Genomic DNA, 19,385 nt, shown 5'->3' on the forward strand with positions numbered 1-19,385 from the left:
TTTTGGTGTCTAACTCAGATGTTGCCAATAAACTATCAGAAGCTTCCAAAGATATGACATCATCATATGGGCTGTCCCATATTGTTTAAAGGCATAGTACTCTTAGTGTATGGAAATACTTGACTTTGCAGAAAGTAATAAAAATGCCTTAAAACATGCTCTCTCATTCTGGCATTTGGCAAATATAATTTTGGTTCCTGATTGATCTAAAACGGGAAAGGTTATTTCTGATTTCATATCAGAGAGTGAGAAAAACATGCAGATGTATCTTTTTTAGATAGTTTATGTAAACTTCTGGTTTCAACTGTACATACATAAAAACATGCACTGTAAATAAAAATATCAGGTAGGTAAATATTACAAATTAAAATTTATTTTGAGAGAAAAGTAGACTGACATTATGGTACAAAAGATATGGCAATTGGATTTAATTCAAGATGTGAAAAGGTTACATGACATATTGAAGTGTGAACGTCAAGTGTTTAGACAAAATGGTCATCTGCTGTCCAACAACCCTACAGGAGAAAAAAAAAAAAAGAAAAAAACATAAATAGATGATCTATCAGCTATTATACTTGAACGAGTGAATAATAAAAGATTTGTAGACATTTTCATTATAGTGGCAGACATTGAAAAGTCCAGGTATGAGAAGTTCTCAAATGATTTTGGCTAACTGATCTGCATTATTGAATAATGTCCACTAGATGTCACTATTGTACACAAAATGAAAGAGGATAACCTAGATAGACCTCAAAATTAAAATATTTTATATAATCTGATTTGGTGATCAGTGAAGGTGCCTGCAGTGGGGCCATCTGCGATCACACACTTAGGTTAGCACTGTAGTCTTGCAGCGCGGGGATCCTGGGTTCGAATCCCACCAAGGACACCATCTGTAAGGAGTTTGTATGTTCTCCCCAGGTTTGTGTCAGTTTCCTCCGGGTACTCCGGTTTCCTCCCACACTCCAAAGACATACAGATAGGGAATTTAGATTGTGAGCCCCAATGTGGACAGCATTCCTGGTGTATGTAAAGCGCTGCAGAATAGGTTAGCGCTATATAAAAATAAAGATATTTTTTTTTTACCCTATCAATAAGGGTAAAAAAAAAAATAAATAAATAAAAAAAAAATATTGTATCTCTCTACATAATTACTTTACTTTGGGGAGAACCTGTTATGTACCATCATTAAGCTAAACAAATACGTTTTAGAAAGGCCACTAATGATAAAAACTGCATAATAAAACAGTGCAAATTTCTTACCATTCATTCTTCCTATTTAGAAATCAGAGTAATGTTTTAACCTATGAAAAAGAACAAGAAGTTATAGCATGTGTGTGTATAGCATTACTAGGTTTAGCTAGCCAACATTTCACTTGTGACCTTACGACTTCTTACCTGTACAGTAAGGCTTCACCCTTGTTGTTTGCTATTGAAAAGAAGCCGCTATGAGGGGAGAAATCCATTGCTCGGGGAAAGTGGATTATTTTTTTTCTGACTTGTACGGGAAAGTTTGAAAAAACTGTAAAGGATGGTATATGAACCTATGGAAAATAAAGTATTAGAGCACAGAAACAACAAAAAAAAAAGTTTAAAAGGTGTCATTTGTGACTTAAATTGATAGCCTATACTTAGAAATGGGATAGTGGGATCAGTGATCAGTGGGAATCCCACCCTTGAAACCCAATCAATCTGCAAAAAAAAGTGCCATGGTACTTCTTGTTTCTTAAATGCACTTTGTTAGCAGCATATCACACCTCAAACTATGTATATGTGCATGCAGCTCTTTCAAAGACAAGTCCAGCAGTACCTTTACATGACCAGTCCATTCTTCCGTTATTGAAAAATCAATGTTTAAATTGATATGCAAATGAGGATGAAAAGCTATGGTAGATCTGAAGCCTCTGTCACTCCAGCTCTATTCTAGACTCAGTGCTGCCTCCTCCTCTTTGCCTGACGTCCCATAGCACAGAGGTCGTCAGCCAAGCAGGATGAGGCAGGAGGTGTATACAGCTGGAGTGATGGAGGCTTCAGATCTACCATGGCCCACCAGCCTCACTTGTATATCAATTTAAATGCGGATTTCTCAGTAATGGACTGGATATGTTAAGGTATTGCTGGACTTGTCTGTCTTTCACAGACATAAAAATAGCTTGGGGTGTGAGACCCTGCTAACAGATTCCCTTTAAGATACAGTACCTGAAATACAAGGGTGGCTGTGCCTTATACTGTAGCTCAGCCCTGTTTACCATGTACAGTGACAGCCATATGTGGTATGCTTAGATAGTAATGAAGGGGCTGTGATCAGGGCCAGCACATTCTGCTTACCCCCACTGATCTAACGAGAGACCATGAATTAAAAATTCTCAGTGGACAAATGTAATTTTAGGATCAGATATTAAACAGTCTCTATATAATAATATCCCACTCTAGCTAATGAGAGCGCACAATACAGAACCAGCATCACATAATTACATAAAGGTTACTTAAATATGGATTTACTAAATCAGACAACCCATTTAACCTCTGTAACAACAGCTCCTCATCTACAAACATAAAATACACAGCAGCAATTAATCTTTAGTTCCCAGTTGCTACAATGTCTATTGCAGCATTTGGTGTTAAGCAGTTAATTGCAGATAGGATTAGGAAAGGCTGGAGGCTCAGATTGCTGCCGTAGACAGGCAGAACGTCTCACAACAGGTTAGGCTGGTTTCACACATCCGGCATTTCGCGGGATTGCCGGATCCGGCACACTCCAGTACAGTGAAATACTGTACAATGGCATCGCGGCAAGCTCCGGTCCCATGACAGCATGTGACCGGAGGTTGCCACTATGCCATTGTACTGTATTACACTGTACTGGAGTGTGCCGGAGCCGGCAAAATGCCGGATATGTGAAACGGGCCTTATCTTCCAAAAATGGACTGGTCAAATCTAAGGTCAGTCTTTTAGGAATAGGAGACAAGATTGACAAGTTGAAGGAAACCTATAGATTTTTTTCCACCCATCTTTACAATCTATTCATTGTGTTTCTCCAAGACTAAAGTGTTTATAGGCAGCCTTACTGGTGAACGATGGCTGTGCCTTTAGGAGGCATTTAACCCCTTCACGACTGACCGATTTTTCGCTTTCCGTTTTTTTTTCGCCATTCTTTTTCTGAGAGACGTAACTTTTTTATTTTTCAGTCAATATGGTCATGTGAGGGCTCATTTTTTGCGGAACGAGCTGTACTTTTAAATGAAACCATCAGTTTTACCATACAGTGTACTGGAAAAAAGCAAAAAAAATTCCAAATGCAGAAAAATTGCAAAAAAAGTGCGATAGCACTATGGTTTTTGAGATATTTTATTCACGGTGTTCACTATATGGTAAAACTGATGTGTGGGTGTGATGCCTCAGGTCAGTGCGAGTTCGTAGACACCAAACATGTATAGGTTTACTTTTATATAAGGTATTAAAAAATCGGAAGTTTGTCCGAAAAAAGTGGCGCACGTTTTACGCCATATTCCATGACCCGTAGCGTTCTCATTTTTCGGGATCTATGGCTCAGTGATTGCTTATTTTTTGCGTCTCGAGCTGACGTTTTTAACGGTACCATTTTTGCGCAGATGCTACGTTTTGATCGCCTCTTATAGCATTTTGCGCAAAAGTTGTGGCAACAAAAAAACATTGTTTTGGCGTTTGGAATTTTTTTGCCGCTACGCCGTATACTGATCAGATTAATTGATTTTATATTTTGATAGATCGGGCGTTTCTGAACGCGGCGATACCAAAAGTGTGTATATTTTTTATTTTTTTAACCCTTTAATTTTCAATGGGGCGAATGGAGGGTGATTTGAACTTTTAGGTTTTTTTTTTAATTTTTTAAAACTTTTTTTTTAACTTTGTTTTATTTTACTAGTCCCCCTAGGGGGCTATTGCGATCAGCATTCCGATCGCTCTGCAGTATCTGCTGATCACAGCTACAAGGCTGTAAACAGCAGATACGCTCTATTTCTCTTTAGCTGTGCCGCTGGCACAGCGAAAGTGAAAGCAAGTCAGGTGTAGTACAGGAGTCATCACATGACCCTGTGCTACCATGACAACTATCGGAAGTCACGTGATCGCATCACATGACTTCCGGTATCGGTAAAACTTTACCGCGATCGCGCTTATAATGGCGCTGTCACCTACTGACAGCGCCATTTAAGGGGTTAATCGGCACGAGCAGATAACGATTCTGCTCGTGCCTAGCAGGCACACATCTCAGCTGTAAAAATCAGCTGATATGTGTGCCGATCGCGGCATGCTGCCGCCGGCAGACCGCGGGCAGTAACATTATGTCATTTAGGACGTAATTTTACTGCCCGCGGTCGTTAAGGGGTTAAATTACCCATGCCCCATAAAATGCGTGTACAGTGATGCAATGGTGCAAAGCTATCGGCTATGAAGACGACCTCTATATTCTGCAAACTAATAAAACATACAGATGAAAAAACATAATACGAGACCCCCTTACCAATTTAACAGCTTCTTTGGTGGTGTTGGAGGCAACTGCCAAAATTTCTGTACATGGATTAAATACTTGTGAAGAGGCTGCAGTTACCAGGTTCATTATGGACTTGAGAGGTTTCGGGGCCGAGCTCTGCAAACAGTGCTCATAGCTGTACACATTCACAACGCCAGAGTCGGACCTGAAACATGACCATTACAAGGTTACAATAGTACAGATTGAAGAAAGAATTAAGCTGTAGCTGTCTAGTTAGAGGACTATTTTCTATTATACATAGCTAATACATGAAAAAAGACAAAATGTCTATCAATTTCAACCCAAGGGAAGTGAAATAAGGAAAATGGGCTATAGGTAGAACCATAACGCATGATCAAGTCCGCCAAATAATTATTTTCTTCTAAAAATACATTTAAGCCACTGAGATCAGCCCTATTATACTAAGGAGGTATAGCTGCTGAAATAGGGAAAAATTAGGCTAGGGTTCAATCCGAGAAAAGCCGTCTGATTATGCTGATCTGACACGATGGGAAAAAAAAAAAAAAAGTCTCCATCATCTCCATTCAGTCTGAAAATCATCGGACAGTGGGTCAATATTTTTCACAGACCCAGTGACTTGCACGGCCAAGTGTGATCCAATTTATGGAGGTAAATTGTACATACTGCAATTTTTAACTTGAACAGACTCGGTTTGAGAAAAATAATGAGAGGTGCATGGCCCCCTGTAGTAACATAGCACTCGCCCAATTTTTATGGTTGTGTGCACTAGCACTTAAAGAGAACCTGTCAGGTTCAATATGAACCCAGAACCACAATCAGTAGATAAAGATATCTTTAGAAAGAAGGGAATTTTGTTACTTACCGTAAATTCCTTTTCTTCTAGCTCCAATTCGGAGACCCAGACGATTGGGTGTATAGCTACTGCCTCCGGAGGCCACACAAAGCATTACACTAAAAAGTGTAAGGCCCCTCCCCTTCTGGCTATACACCCCCCGTGGGATCACGGGCTTGCTCAGTTTTAGTGCTAAAGCAAGAAGGAGGAAAGCCAATAACTGGTTTAAACAAATTCAATCCGAAGTAACATCGGAGAACTGAAAACCGTTCAACATGAACAACATGTGTACCCGAACAACCAAAAATCCCGAAGGAAACAGGGCGGGTGCTGGGTCTCCCAATTGGAGCTAGAAGAAAAGGAATTTACGGTAAGTAACAAAATTCCCTTCTTCTTCGGCGCTCCATTGGGAGACCCAGACGATTGGGACGTCCAAAAGCAGTCCCTGGGTGGGTAAATTAATACCTCATGTTAGAGCTGTAAAACAGCCCTTCCCTACAAGGAGGCAACCGCCGCCTGCAGGACTCTTCTACCTAAGCTGGCATCCGCCTAAGCGTAGGTATGCACCTGACAATGCTTGGTGAAAGTGTGCAGACTCGACCAGGTAGCTGCCTGGCACACCTGCTGAGCCGTAGCCTGGTGTCGTAATGCCTAGGGCGCACCCACGGCTCTGGTAGAATGGGCTTTCAGCCCTGATGGAACCGGAAGCCCAGCAGAACAGTAGGCTTCAAGAATTGGTTCCTTGATCCATCGAGCCAGGGTGGATTTGGAAGCCTGCGACTCTTTACGCTGATTAGCGACAAGCACAGAGAGTGCATCCGAGCGGCGCAGAGGCGCCGTGCGGGAAATGTAGATTCTGAGTGCTCTCACCAGATCCAACAAATGCAAATCCATTTCATATCGATGAAATGGATGAGGCAAAAGGAAGGTAAGGAGATATCCTGATTGAGATGAAAGGGGGATACCACCTTAGGGAGAACTCCGGAATCGGGCGCAGCACTGCCTTGCCTTGGTGAAACACCAGGAAGGAAGCTTTTGGATGACAGCGCTGCTAGCTCGGACACTCTCCTAAGAGACGTGACCGCTACCAGAAAGGCCTCTTTCTGGGAAAGTCGAGAGAGTGAAACATCTCTCAGAGGCTCGAAGGGCGGCTTCTGGAGAGCAATTAGTACCCCGTTCAGATCCCATGGGTCCAACGGCCGTTTGTACAGAGGGACAATGTGACAAACCTCCTGCAGGAACGTGTGTACCTGAGGAAGTGGTGCTAGGCGCTTCTGAAGAATACAGATAGCGCTGAGACTTGTCCTTTAAGGGAGCCGAGTGACAACCTTTTTCCAAACCAGATTGCAGGAAGGAAGGAAAAGTAGGGAATGCAAATGGGCAGGGAGACACTCCCTGAGCAGAGCATTAAGAGAAGAATATCCTCCACATCCTGTGGTAGATCTTGGCAGACGTCGGTTTTCTAGTCTGTCTCATGGTGGCAATGACGTCCTGAGATAATCCTGAAGACGCTAGGATTCAGGACTCAAAAGGCCATACCGTCAGGTTCAGGGCCGTAGAATTCAGATGGAAAAAACGGCCCTTGGGACAGTAAGTCTGGCCGGGCTGGTAGTGCCCACGGTTGGCAGACCGTGAGATGCCACAGATCCGGGGACTACGACCTCCTCGGCCAGTCTGTGGCGATGAGGATGGCGCGGCGGCAAACGGACCTGATGTTGCGTAGCCCTCTGGGCAGCAGTGTCAGAGGGGGAAACACATAGGTAGCTGGAACTGCGACCAAACCTGAACTAAGGCGTCTGCCGCCAGAGCTCTTTGATCGTGATACCGCGCCATGAAAATCGGAACCTTGTTGTTGTGCCGAGACGCTATTAGGTCGACGTTCAGCATCCCCCAGCGTTGACAGATTTCCTGAAAACCGTCCGGGTGAAGATACCCTTCCCCTGCGTCCATACCCTGGCAACTGAGGAAGTCTGCTTCCCAGTTTTCTGCGCCCGGGATGTGAACTGCGGATATGGTGGATGCTCTGTCTTCCACCCCCATCAGACTCCGCCGGACTTCCTGGGAGGCTTGCCGACTGCGTGTTCCGCCTTGGTGGTAGATGTATGCCACCGCTGTGGAGTTGTCCGACTGAATTCGGATGTGTGTGCTTTCCAGCCACGGCTGGAAGGCTTGCAGGGCAAGATACCCTGCCCAGATTTCCAGCACATTGATTTGAAGGATGGACTCCTCTGAAGAGAGTCCTTGACCGTCTGAGAAGGGGGACGTTCCTTCTAGGGACGTCGACTTCCCATCCCATTGGCAAAGAATGCCACATTGGAGTGGACGCAGATGAAACTGCGCGAAAGTGACTGCCTCTGCATGAGGCGTGTTAAGGGGTGTGACTGGCCGTGAAGGAGAGACTGCACCCCCGTCTGTAGTGAACGCTGTTTGTCCAGCGGAAGCTTCACTATCGCTGAGGGAGCGTGACACTCCATGCCCAGATATGTCAGCGATTGGGTCGGTGTCAGATTTAACCTTGAGAAGTTGATGATCCACCCGAAACTCTGGAGAGTCTCCAGCGCTACGCTCAGGCTGTGTTGGCATGCCTCTTGAGAGGGTGCCTTGACAAGTCGACCGTCCAAGGAAGGATCACCGAGTGACCCTGAGAGTGCAGGACTGCTCCCACTGCTGCCCTGAACTTGGTGAAAACCCGTAGGGCTGTCGCCAGACCGAAGGGCAGGGTTACGAACTGAAGATGCTCGTCTTCAATAACGAAACGTAGCAAACGTTGGTGCTCTGGAGCAATCGGCACGTGGAGATAAGCATCCTGATGTCTAATGATGCTAGGAAATCTCCTTGAGACATTGAGGCAATGACGGAGCGGAGGGATGCCATCCGGAACCGCCTGGCCTTCACGTGCTTGTTGAGCAGTTTTAGGTCCCCCACAATCAGATTGGAGGAAAAACCTTGTCTTGTTCCTGAAGAGGAACAGGAATTACCACTCCTTCTGCCTGCAGAAGAGCATCGGCTCGGTGGGTAGGTGGGGAAGTTCTGAAGAATCGAGCCGGAGGCCGAGAACAGAACTCTATCCTGTACACGTGAGACACAATGTCTCTCACCCACCGGTCTGTGACCTGTGGCAGCTAAATGTCGCCAAGGCGAGAGAGTCTGCCACCAACCGCGGATGCGGAGAGAGAGAGCTTAAAGTCATGAGGAGACCGCCTTGGAAGCGGTTCCTCTGGCTGCCTTCCTTGGGCGTGATTGAGCCCGCCTGGAATCTGAGCCCCTCTGAGCCTTTTGAGCCCTTTTGGACTAGGACAATTTGGACCTGCCCGAGCCTGGGAAGGACCGAAACCTCGACTGTCTCTCTCGGACAGCATTAATAGGGTAAGTCGCAATGCAGACATTGCGAGGATAAGGACGCTACCTGCGGCACAGATGTACCTGTGCTCAAGACCAGCTGCGCAAGACCAGCTGACATAGCTTAGAGTGCCCATACGGCTGCGAATGCCGGAGCAACCGACACGCCGATAGCTTCATAGACAGATTTCAACCAGAGGTCCATCTGTCTGTCAATGGCATCTTTAAGTGAAGTCCCATCTCCACTGCAACTATGGATCTAGCTGCAAGCCTGGAGATTGGGGGATCCACCTTTGGACCCTGGGTCCAGCGCCTGACCACGTCAGGGGGAAAGGGATAACATGTATCCTTAATACATTTGGAGAAACGCTTATCTGGTAAGCGTGGTGATTCTGAACTGCTTCTCTGAAGTCAGCGTGGCCAGAAAAGTACTCAATGTACGCTTGAGATACTGAAATGGGATTTCTCCTGCTGGGAAGCTGACTCCTCCACTGAAGGAGCTGGGGGAGAGATATCCAACATGCCATTGCTGGACGCTATAAGATCATTCACCATGGCGTCACCATCCGGTGTATCCGGATTGAGAGCGGTGTCAGGATCAAAGTCCTGATCAGCTACGTCTGCCTCATCATACAGAGAGTCCTCTGCTGTGACCCTGACTAGTGATGAGGCCGAGTGCCGCTCCCAGCGAGCTCGCTTAGGCTGTCTGGGACTGTCGTCCGTGTCAGAGCCTTCACCCTGGAATGCCTGGGACCCCCCCGGAGCACTGATTTTGTTCCAAATGAGGGTGGCCAGGGAGCAATGATCAAGATTGCCCATGGCCTGTCTGGACTGCAAGTCACTATCCCATGACAATCTATCAGCCGAAACTGCAACACCGTCCCTGTCCATGGACAGGGTTCACAGGTGGTTCCGTTGGCCACCTCTAGTAGAGACCCCGGCTGACCAAGTGCTACAGGGGAGCATTGCACACAACGGGGGTCAGTGGAACCTGCCGGTGGAACAGTATCACATGCAGTAAAAGCAGCATAGAAAGCCTGTGTTGCTTTTTTGCTGCTGTAGTCTAGCCATCTAGGAGCATATAGCCAAGAATAGCGACCGTACAGTGCAATGTATAGCATACAAGCATAAAGTACAAATGAGCACTTCAGCACATGCAATATGAGCAGCTTAGAAAGCCTGTGCCTTGGCACCCTTGCTTTTTTGCTGCTGTAGACTAGCCATCTAGGAGAATATCGCCAAGAATAGGGACCGTACAGTGCAATGTATAGCATACAAGCATAAGTACAAATGAACACTTCAGCACATGCAATACAAGCAGCCTAGAAAAACTGTGCCTTAGCACCTTTGCTTTTTTGCTGCTGTAGTCTAGCCATTCTAGGAGAATATAGCCAAGAATAGCGACCGTACAGTGCAATGTATAGCATACAAGCATAAGTACAAATGAACACTTCAGCACATGCAATACAAGCAGCATAGAAAGCCTGTGCCTTAGCACCCTTGCTTTTTTGCTGCTGTTGTCTCGCCATCTAAGAGGGCATATAGCCAAAAATAGCGACCTACAGTGCAGTGTAAGCATAAAATACAAATGGACACAACGGTATTTAGTGGGGTCAGCACTTCAGGTGCTGCTTACCGCCCGCCTATAGGCGGGTGTGTGGTCGCCAGAGTCCTGTGACTGGTTGCCCAGAGCTTGTCTCCGTTCTCCAGCTCGGACTGCAGGAATGGCTGCCGGCGTCCTTCTCCAGCTCGTGTGACGAGGGGCGGGCCGTGGGCGTGCCCCAGGCAAGAGCGGGAAACCGGCGTCCCACTGTGTCCAGTGAAGGGGGCTGGAGAATGCAAAGCAGACTCCAGCCCTCGGCGCTGACTTTCTGTACAGCGTCCCGCCTCTCCCCTGACTGGCAGGGCTGGGGGCGGGAACGAAACGAAAACTAGGCCGCAAAGCCGGGGACTCGAGTAATAAGCGCGGCCGTCCTATGTGCACGGCCAGCGCGGAGTCCCCGGCGCACCACAAGTCCCAGCCGCGCCACAGTGTAAAAACACCCAGCAGCGGCCCGGCGCGGCAGTTCCCAATACATAAATTCACACAACAAAGCTGCCGTGAATAATAGCACGAGCGCTCCGCGCTGTTGTCCCCGGCGCACTAGCACTCCCAGCAATGCTGGTGTGTGTGTGCGCGATGTGTACGGGGACACAGAGTACCTTAATGTAGCAGGGCCCTGTCCCTGACGATACTCAGCTCCATATCCAGCAGGTTCTCTGGGTCTGTGGATGGAGCCCGGTCTCAGTGCCTGGAGACCTGTAAGATCCCACTTCACCCAGAGCCCTGAGGGGGGATGGGGAAGGAAAACAGCATGTGGGCTCCAGCCTCCGTACCCGCAATGGGTACCTCAACCTTAACAAACACCCGACAAAAGTGGGGTGAGAAGGGAGCATGCTGGGGGCCCCATATGGGCCCACTTTTCTTCCATCCGACATAGTCAGCAGCTGCTGCTGACTAAAAACAGTGGAGCTATGCGTGGATGTCTGACCTCCTTCGCACAAAGCTTGAAAACTGAGCAAGCCCGTGATCCCACGGGGGGTGTATAGCCAGAAGGGGAGGGGCCTTACACTTTTTAGTGTAATGCTTTGTGTGGCCTCCGGAGGCAGTAGCTATACACCCAATCGTCTGGGTCTCCCAATGGAGCGCCGAAGAAAAGTATTTCTAAACACCTTTTACCATATACTAATGATGGAGGGGACTAGTCCCAAGGGCGTTAGTTTCCCAGCTAGTTGGCTCCATTAGGATGTTAGCACTCCCCTGTGGATGTACTAACCTGCTAATAACTGCGCAGCGTCAGAGGATGATCTCACTCTACAGTGCGTGTGACAAAAATACTTTAGAAAAAGATCCCTTTATCTATGCTAGTGTATACAGGGTTGGTTAGGCAGGGATTACTAATATGCACCCAGAACTGCTCGTGGGTCTTTTTGCATATTGGACCTGACAAGTTTCTTTTAAAGAATTAATCTCGAAAACTTAATTTTTTATGCAACATACAGTAAGGATTGTGACTCTGCAGGTAAAAATGAGTGTGTTAGTAACACTATAGACTGGACACAATGATCTGCCCACCTAAGACACCAGCAATACAGATGTTAAAGGGAGTCCAAAGTGACAATATGCTCTATTAAACTGGTGGCTCTGTCCGAATCCTGTCTTTCTGGGATATAAAACGCTTGTATTTCGCACTTAATGTCAATCCCATTAAGTTTCAAAAACAAAACAATTTATTTAAAGGATGACAGCAAAACAGAGACAAAAAAAGCAAGTAAACTAAGGATACTGATGGTGAGAACCTAGCCTAAGGGTATCACTGTGCATCCTTTTCTAGCATTAGACTGGCTTCTGGAGTATACAGGAAAATTGGATGCCACACATTACATTTTTGCAATCTGTCAAAGGGCACAATTTGTAACCCCAAGATTAGAGAGAAAAAAAAAAACTATTTGGCATATGGATCAAGAACAAAGGACACATCACAAATGTATAATTCCAGGAAACCATATTTTCAGTTTGCAAACAGTAAAACTGCTCTGGGCACCAGACAATTTACCCTCTAAATTAACACATACAACTATACTTCATGAGAAAGTAGTTTACCAACATATGATGCCCTGAAAATTTCCATACAGTATTATGGATCAAGCCTGACTCTGCTGTACAATACAGGATAGTGCAAAGTATTCATCACAAACATGACTAGTGAGACCCTCAGCGTCTGCGTCACGTCTACGGTAGAGCCTCTGCGTCACGTCTACGGTAGAGCCTCTGCGTCACGTCTACGGTAGAGCCTCTGCGTCACGTCTACGGTAGAGCCTCTGCGTCTATAGCACGTCTACGGTAGAGCCTCTGCGTCTATAGCACGTCTACGGTAGAGCCTCTGCGTCTATAGCACGTCTACGGTAGAGCCTCTGCGTCTATAGCACGTCTACGGTAGAGCCTCTGCGTCTATAGCACGTCTACGGTAGAGCCTCTGCGTCTATAGCACGTCTACGGTAGAGCCTCTGCGTCTATAGCACGTCTACGGTAGAGCCTCTGCGTCTATAGCACGTCTACGGTAGAGCCTCTGCGTCTATAGCACGTCTACGGTAGAGCCTCTGCGTCTATAGCACGTCTACGGTAGAGCCTCTGTGTCTATAGCACGTCTACGGTAGAGCCTCTGTGTCTATAGCACGTCTACGGTAGAGCCTCTGTGTCTATAGCACGTCTACGGTAGAGCCTCTGTGTCTATAGCACGTCTACGGTAGAGCCTCTGTGTCTATAGCACGTCTACGGTAGAGCCTCTGTCTATAGCACGTCTACGGAAGAGCCTCAGTGTCTATAGCACGTCTACGGTAGAGCCTCTGTGTCTATAGCACGTCTACGGTAGAGCCTCTGTCTATAGCACGTCTACGGTAGAGCCTCTGTGTCTATAGCACGTCTACGGTAGAGCCTCTGTGTCTATGGCAGGCATATGGTTATGTTGCTGTGGAGAAATGGAACGCATATTCTCATAAGGAGGAACACGCTAATCTACTGCGGCTGTATCCTATAACGAGCATGCAAAGCATGAAATAAAACTAACATAAAATACATTGTTAAAAATCAGTAAACCTATCCAATTATGTCCTGTTGCCATGGATCCAGGAGCATCACCATGATTTAACCCCTTTACTCCAGGGTGATTTTCTGTTTTTCTCCCCTTCTTCAAAGAGCTATAACTTTTTTTATTTTTCCATCAATGTAGCCATATGAGGCTTGTTTTTTGTGGGATGAGTTGTAAATTTTAACGGCACCATTCAGTCTGCCCCATATTGTATTGGAAAATGGGAAAAAAAATTCTAAGTGCAGTGATATTGCAAAAAAAAAGTGCAACTGCACGAGTGTTTTTTTTTCATTTATGTTCACTATATGGTAACACTGACCTGACATTATGAATCCCCAGGTCAGTACAAGTTCGTAAGGACCAAACATGTATAGTTTTACTTTTATCTAAGTGGTGGAACAAAAAAATAATTCAGAAGAATATTAAAAAAATAAAACAAAATGTGCTGTTTTGTTGCCAATTTCCAGCATTCTCATGTCTCAGAAGACACGTCTGGGGAATAATGAGGGCTTGCCATTGAAGGACAGACACTGCCAAGGACATATATAGGTCCTTGATCGTGAAGTGGTTAAAAAGGAAGCCGGAATGTGTTGTGGACTTGTGGTTTTTCAGTAGATTACTCTCCGTTCACAAATGTACACATACTGGACATAAAAACAGTTCTCTTCACAAAATTTGGTACACTGTCTGGGTCCGTACACTCTGGTTGTGAATAGGAGCTGGGCGAATTTCTTTACCAGCCGGGATCCTAGGCTCAGGTTACAAGTAGCCAGACTGGCAACAAGACGTCACCTGTGCGCTACAAATTGCACCACAGCACAATGACACTATGAAAATTACTGCAGCTCCTGTCTACAGCCAGGAATCACATGGACTGGGGGGTTGCACAAAGCGATCAGCTCAGCTCTAGTACACATACTTCAGTCACTTATAAGGAGGGCCTGGATGCCTTTCTTCATACGTAGAATATTAGAGAGTCTGGGTGCTAAACTGTCCGATGGGACGTTGCTCCAGGGAATTAGTCTGAGATATGTGAAGTTGGGAGGAATTTTCCCCAAAATATTAGCATCTGCCCCATGGGGTTTTTGCCTTACACTGGATCAATATGTTGGGTTGAACTTGATGGGTTGAACTTGATGGATTTAGTTCTACCTTTAATCTTAAAACTATGAACCTATACAGTGTGTCTACCCATATCCTGTCCACCGCCATTAACTTGAGAACAACGGCAACTATAGGCATAGAAGTTGTGTCTAGGTATAGCAAAGTAGGTGTCGATTCGTATTGAATTTATGATGCCCTACAACTTTGTAATTCACTTTTTTTCTCTATCTCGTTCCGTTTTCGAGATAAACATGCTAACTCCGTTGTTTTTCACCAGGTGGCGCTATAGGTGGTTTCATTGCGTAGTCCATACTTACTATACCGTTGTTCTCAAGTTAATGGCGGGGATAGCATATGGGTGGACACACTGTATAGTAACTATCAACAAAATGCAAACACGTGGTGTGATTCAGGCCTGATACAGTATACAATCCCACAGCTGAAGCATGGTTATTGGGAGAAAGAACAGTGAGTGTTTGCCAAGAGTACACTTACCCACAAGACACATATCGGCCATCTTTAGATACAGCAAGAGAGGTCCCACACAAGCTGCCATCATCAATGAATTTGTTTAGACACCTCCTGCTTTTTACATCCCACACGTACACATCACCTTCATCTAAAGGACATAAAGCAGGTACAGTAGTGAGGTGGACGCCCGATCAGATAATGTATAAAAAAACGGATTTTTGTGTACTCACCATAAAATAGTTTTCTCTTAGCCATCATTGGGGGACACAGGACCATGGACACAGGACCATGGGTGTTATGCTGCCTATCCATAGGAGGACACTAAGTAGATGCAAAAAGCATTAGCTCCTCCTCTGCAGTATACACCCCCTGGCTGGGCCAGGCAACCTCAGTTTTAGTACACAAGCAGTAGGAGGAAAAAAAAAAAAAAAAATAGTAAAAACTTCTCAACAGAGGAACATGAGAAAAAAAAAAAAAAAAGAGTCATAACCAAATAAGGTACTGAGAGAACCAAGGCCCAACAGTGCAACAGGGTGGATGCGGTGTCCCCCAATGATGGCTAAGAGAAAACGATTTTACGGTGAGTACACAAAAATCCGTTTTTCTCTGACGCCTCATTGGGGGACACAGGACCATGGGACGTCCTAAAGCAGCCCATGGGTGGGAAACATAAAAGAAGACAACACAACCCAAGGACTAGGAACCAGTCCCAGACAGCCTGGAGCACCTACTGAGAGGGGTGCTCTACTGCCGTTTGCAGAATTTTCCTACCCAGATTTGCCTCAGCTGAAACCTGGGTATGGACTCTGTAATGCTTTGAAAGTGTATGTAGGGCTAGACCAGGTAGCAGCCTTACACACCTGGTCCACTGACGCCTGATGCAGAATGGCCCACGAAGCGCCAACTGCTCGCGTGGAATGAGCCCGCAGCCAACTAGGAATGGGCTTGAGTTGCAAGCAGTAGACTTCCTGGATCGCAGAGCGAATCCAGCGAGCCAGAGTTGCCTTTGAAGCTGCCTGTCCCTTCTTAGGCCCCTCAGGAATGACGAACAAAGAGTCCGTTTTCCTAAAGGGGGCTGTCCTGGATATGTAATATCTGAGAGCTCAGACGAGGTCTAACGAATGCAGAGACCTTTCCACCCTATGAACTGGGTGTGGACAAAAGGAAGGCAGAACAATGTCCTCGTTCAAATGAAACGGGGTAGGAACCTTTGGAAGAAAATCCGGAAGGGGGCGCAGAACCACCTTGTCCTGGTGAAAGATCAGAAATGGCTCGCGGGAAGAGAGTGCTGCCAGCTCCGAAACCTGTCTGATGGACGTAATTGCCACCAGGAATGTTACCTTCCAGGACAGAAGAGCAAGGGAGGATTCCTTGAGAAATTCAAAGGGAGACCTCTGGAGACCGTCCAGAACGAGATTGAGGTCCCATGGGTCCAGCGGCCGTTTGTACGGGGGAACTAGATGGGAAACGCTCTGGAGGAAGGTCTTGACTTGCGGTTTTTGAACCAGGCGGCATTGGTAGAAGATTGAGAGTGCTGAGACCTGCCCTTTAAAAGGGAACTGAGAGCCAACCCCACTTGCAAGCCAGACTGCAGAAAGTCGAGAATTTTGGGGATGGCCAGAGGCATAGGCTGGACGTTAGTTTCCCTGCACCATGAAAAGAAGATTTTCCACGTACGGTGGTAAACGCGGGATGAAGCAGGCTTTCGGGCGCTGATCATGGTGGAGATAACCGCGGGGGAGAATCCAGCACTTGTTAATACCCAGGTCTCAATGGCTATGCCGTCAGCTTCAGGGCTCTGGAGTTTTGATGGGAAATGGGCCCTTGGGTCAGCAAGTCTGGGATGTCTGGAAGGCACCACGGTAAGTCTGCGAGCATTTGTACTAATTCAGCGTACCAGGCGCGCCTGGGCCAGTCCGGTGCTATCAGTATCACCGGGACTCCCTCTGCCTTGATCTTCCCGATTACCCGCGCCAGCAGGGGTAGAGGTGGAAATATGTAAGGCAGGCGGAAGTGGTGCCAGGAGCAGACCAGAGCATCCGCGACGATGGACTGCGGTTCGCGTGACCTGGCTATGAACGCGGGTACCTTTGCATTCAACCTTGAGGCCATTAGATCCACGTCTGGTGTGCCCCAGCGAGTGCAGATGTGTAGAAACAATTCTGGGTGGAGAGACCATTCTCCAGCGGCCAGGCCTTGGCGACTTAGAAAATCTACTGCCCAGTTCTCTACCCCCGGTATGTGTACCGCTGATATCACTGACCCCGTCGATTCGGCCCAGCTGAGGATTTTGTGGGCCTCGAGATAAGCCGCTTTGCTGCGGGTGCCTCCCTGCCGATTGATATAGGCTACAGCTGTCGCATTGTCCGATTGGACTCGAATCTGACGACCCGCTGGCAGAGGGCAGAACGCCCTGAGCGCGAGGAAGATCGCGGGGATTTCCAGGATGTTTATGGGTAGGGAAGACTCCTGGGGCGTCCAACGTCCTTGAGCAGTGTGGTGCCGGTACACTGCTCCCCAGCCTAGGAGGCTGGCGTCCGTGGTCAGAACCAGCCAGTTCACTGGGAGAAAAGATCTCCCCTTCGATAGGGATGAGGACCGAAGCCACCAGCAGAGTGTATACCTGACTGAAGGTGTCAAGATGTTTGTCCAGGGAGAAGGGGCTCTTGTCCCAGGCAGCTAGAAGGGCTAGCTGCAGTGGGCGGAGGTGCAGTTGAGCAAAAGGTACTGCCTCCATAGCCGCCACCATCCTGCCGAGCACCTTCATGCTGAATCGAATGGAGCGAGATGGAGGACATAGAAGGCAGCGTACCGCTTGTCGAAGAGCGATCACCTTGTTCTGAGGGACATAGATAAAGCCCCGACGGGTGTCCAGGGACATGCCCAGGAAGGTGATGGATAGTGCTGGACCGGGGATGATTTGTCTAGATTCAGTAGCCACCCTAAGCGGGATAGGGTGGCCACGGTGATCTGTACGCTAGTTGAGCGGTCTGGAAGGAGGGGGCCATGATGAGGAGGTCATCCAAGTAAGGGAGAACGACTTCTCCCCTGGTGAAGGACGCTCATGGCGGCCACCATGACTTTGGTGAAGACCCTTGGTGCGGTGGCAAGGCCGAAGGGTAGGGCTACGAATTGAAAATGGGAGTCCTGAACTGCGAAGCGGAGGAACTTTTGGTGATCTGGAGCGATGGGCATGTGAGGTACGTGTCCTTCATATCTATGGAGGCGAGGAATTCCCCTTCGACCATGGATGCAATAATGGACCTTAGGGACTCCATTCTGAATCTCCGTACGTGCACGTTTGTTCGGATGTTTGAGGTCCAGGATGGGTCAAACTGACCCATCCTTTTTGGGGACCACAAAGAGGTTGGAATAAAACCCCCTGAACTTCTCGTCGTCCGGGACGGGTATTATCACTCCTGCTGTTTGCAGCGAGTGGATTGCTGAGAAAAAGGCCTTGCGTCGTTTTCGAGTCTTTGGGGGGTTTGAGAGAAGGAACCAACTCGGGGGTCTGGTCCGAAATTCTGTGTGGTAACCGGAAGACACAAGGTCTTGCACCCATTTGTCGTCTGAGGCGGCAGCCCAGATGTGTTGAAAGAGCCGCAGTCGACCTCCTACAATGAGTGTGTCTTCCGGGGCGCCAAAAAAGTCATGAGGGGGGAAAACTTCGTGGACGAGTCTCCCTAGTCTAGTTTCGGTCTAGGCTGCCATGACGAAGTGGGTTTCAGGGAGAGCTGAGGTCGGTCGGTCCCTGCGTAGTCCGCGGCTAGTGGCGGGGGCAGAGCGGGATGTCGACCAACCAAATTAGTTCCGAAAGGAGCGGAAAGAGGACTGAGGACGTCTGGTGAAGGTCGTCCTGGGCTTCAGCTGGGGAAGGGAGGTACTTTTTCCTCCCGTGGCGTCAGAAATGAGCTTGTCCAGACGTTCGCCAAACAATCGGTCTGGAAAAAAGGGAAGGCCCGTGAGAGACTTCTTGGAAGCAGAGTCCGCTTGCCATTGTCGGAGCCAGAGAGCTCTATGGATGGCTATGGTATTTGAGGCGGCAAAAGCTGCACAGGTAGCAGCATCAATGGAGGCCTGCATGAGGTACTCCGCCGCAGCGGCAATTTGAGCTGTTACCTCTGTGACAGTATGAGGGAACTGGGATTCCTCAAGCGAAGTGTTAAGGGATTCTGCCGAGACCGAGATCGCCTTTGCGACCCACACAGAGGTAAAGGAGGGTGAGAGGGAGGAACCTCAAAGGCAGAGCGGGCGAGGTGCTCCACCTGTCTGTCTGTCGGGTCCTTGATGGAGGAACCATCGGGTAAAGACAGGTGCGTTTTTATGGCAAGGCGGGAGACCGGGGGGGGTCGACCGAGGGCGGATCGGCCCAGCCCTTAGGGGCAGGTGAGACAAAAGGGTACCGGGACTCCATGAGTTCACGGTTACCGAAGCACCTGTCAGGCTTCTCCCTTTGCTTTGTGAGGATATCCTGAAACTCTGGGTGATCAGCGAAAACCTTTTGGTGTTTCCTTGCCCT

General features: G+C 47.6%; 1 protein-coding gene across 1 annotated transcript in view; it reads right to left on the minus strand.

Annotated features, from left to right (window-relative positions):
- Window positions 1–351: 351 nt before the first annotated feature.
- Window positions 352–19,385, minus strand: part of UTP18 (UTP18 small subunit processome component) — a 106,292-nt gene continuing 87,258 nt past the window's right edge. The window contains exons 11-15 of the mRNA XM_075349533.1: window positions 14,891–15,014; window positions 4,502–4,676; window positions 1,399–1,544; window positions 1,264–1,304; window positions 352–515 (exon numbers count right to left, since the gene is read on the minus strand). Coding sequence (XP_075205648.1) covers window positions 1,280–1,304; window positions 1,399–1,544; window positions 4,502–4,676; window positions 14,891–15,014 — 470 coding nt within the window. The 3' untranslated portion in view covers window positions 352–515; window positions 1,264–1,279. The remainder of the gene's footprint in view (window positions 516–1,263; window positions 1,305–1,398; window positions 1,545–4,501; window positions 4,677–14,890; window positions 15,015–19,385) is intronic.

The sequence above is a fragment of the Anomaloglossus baeobatrachus genome, chromosome 5 (genome assembly GCF_048569485.1).
Source record: "Anomaloglossus baeobatrachus isolate aAnoBae1 chromosome 5, aAnoBae1.hap1, whole genome shotgun sequence".
NCBI classification, from domain to species: Eukaryota; Metazoa; Chordata; class Amphibia; order Anura; family Aromobatidae; genus Anomaloglossus; species Anomaloglossus baeobatrachus.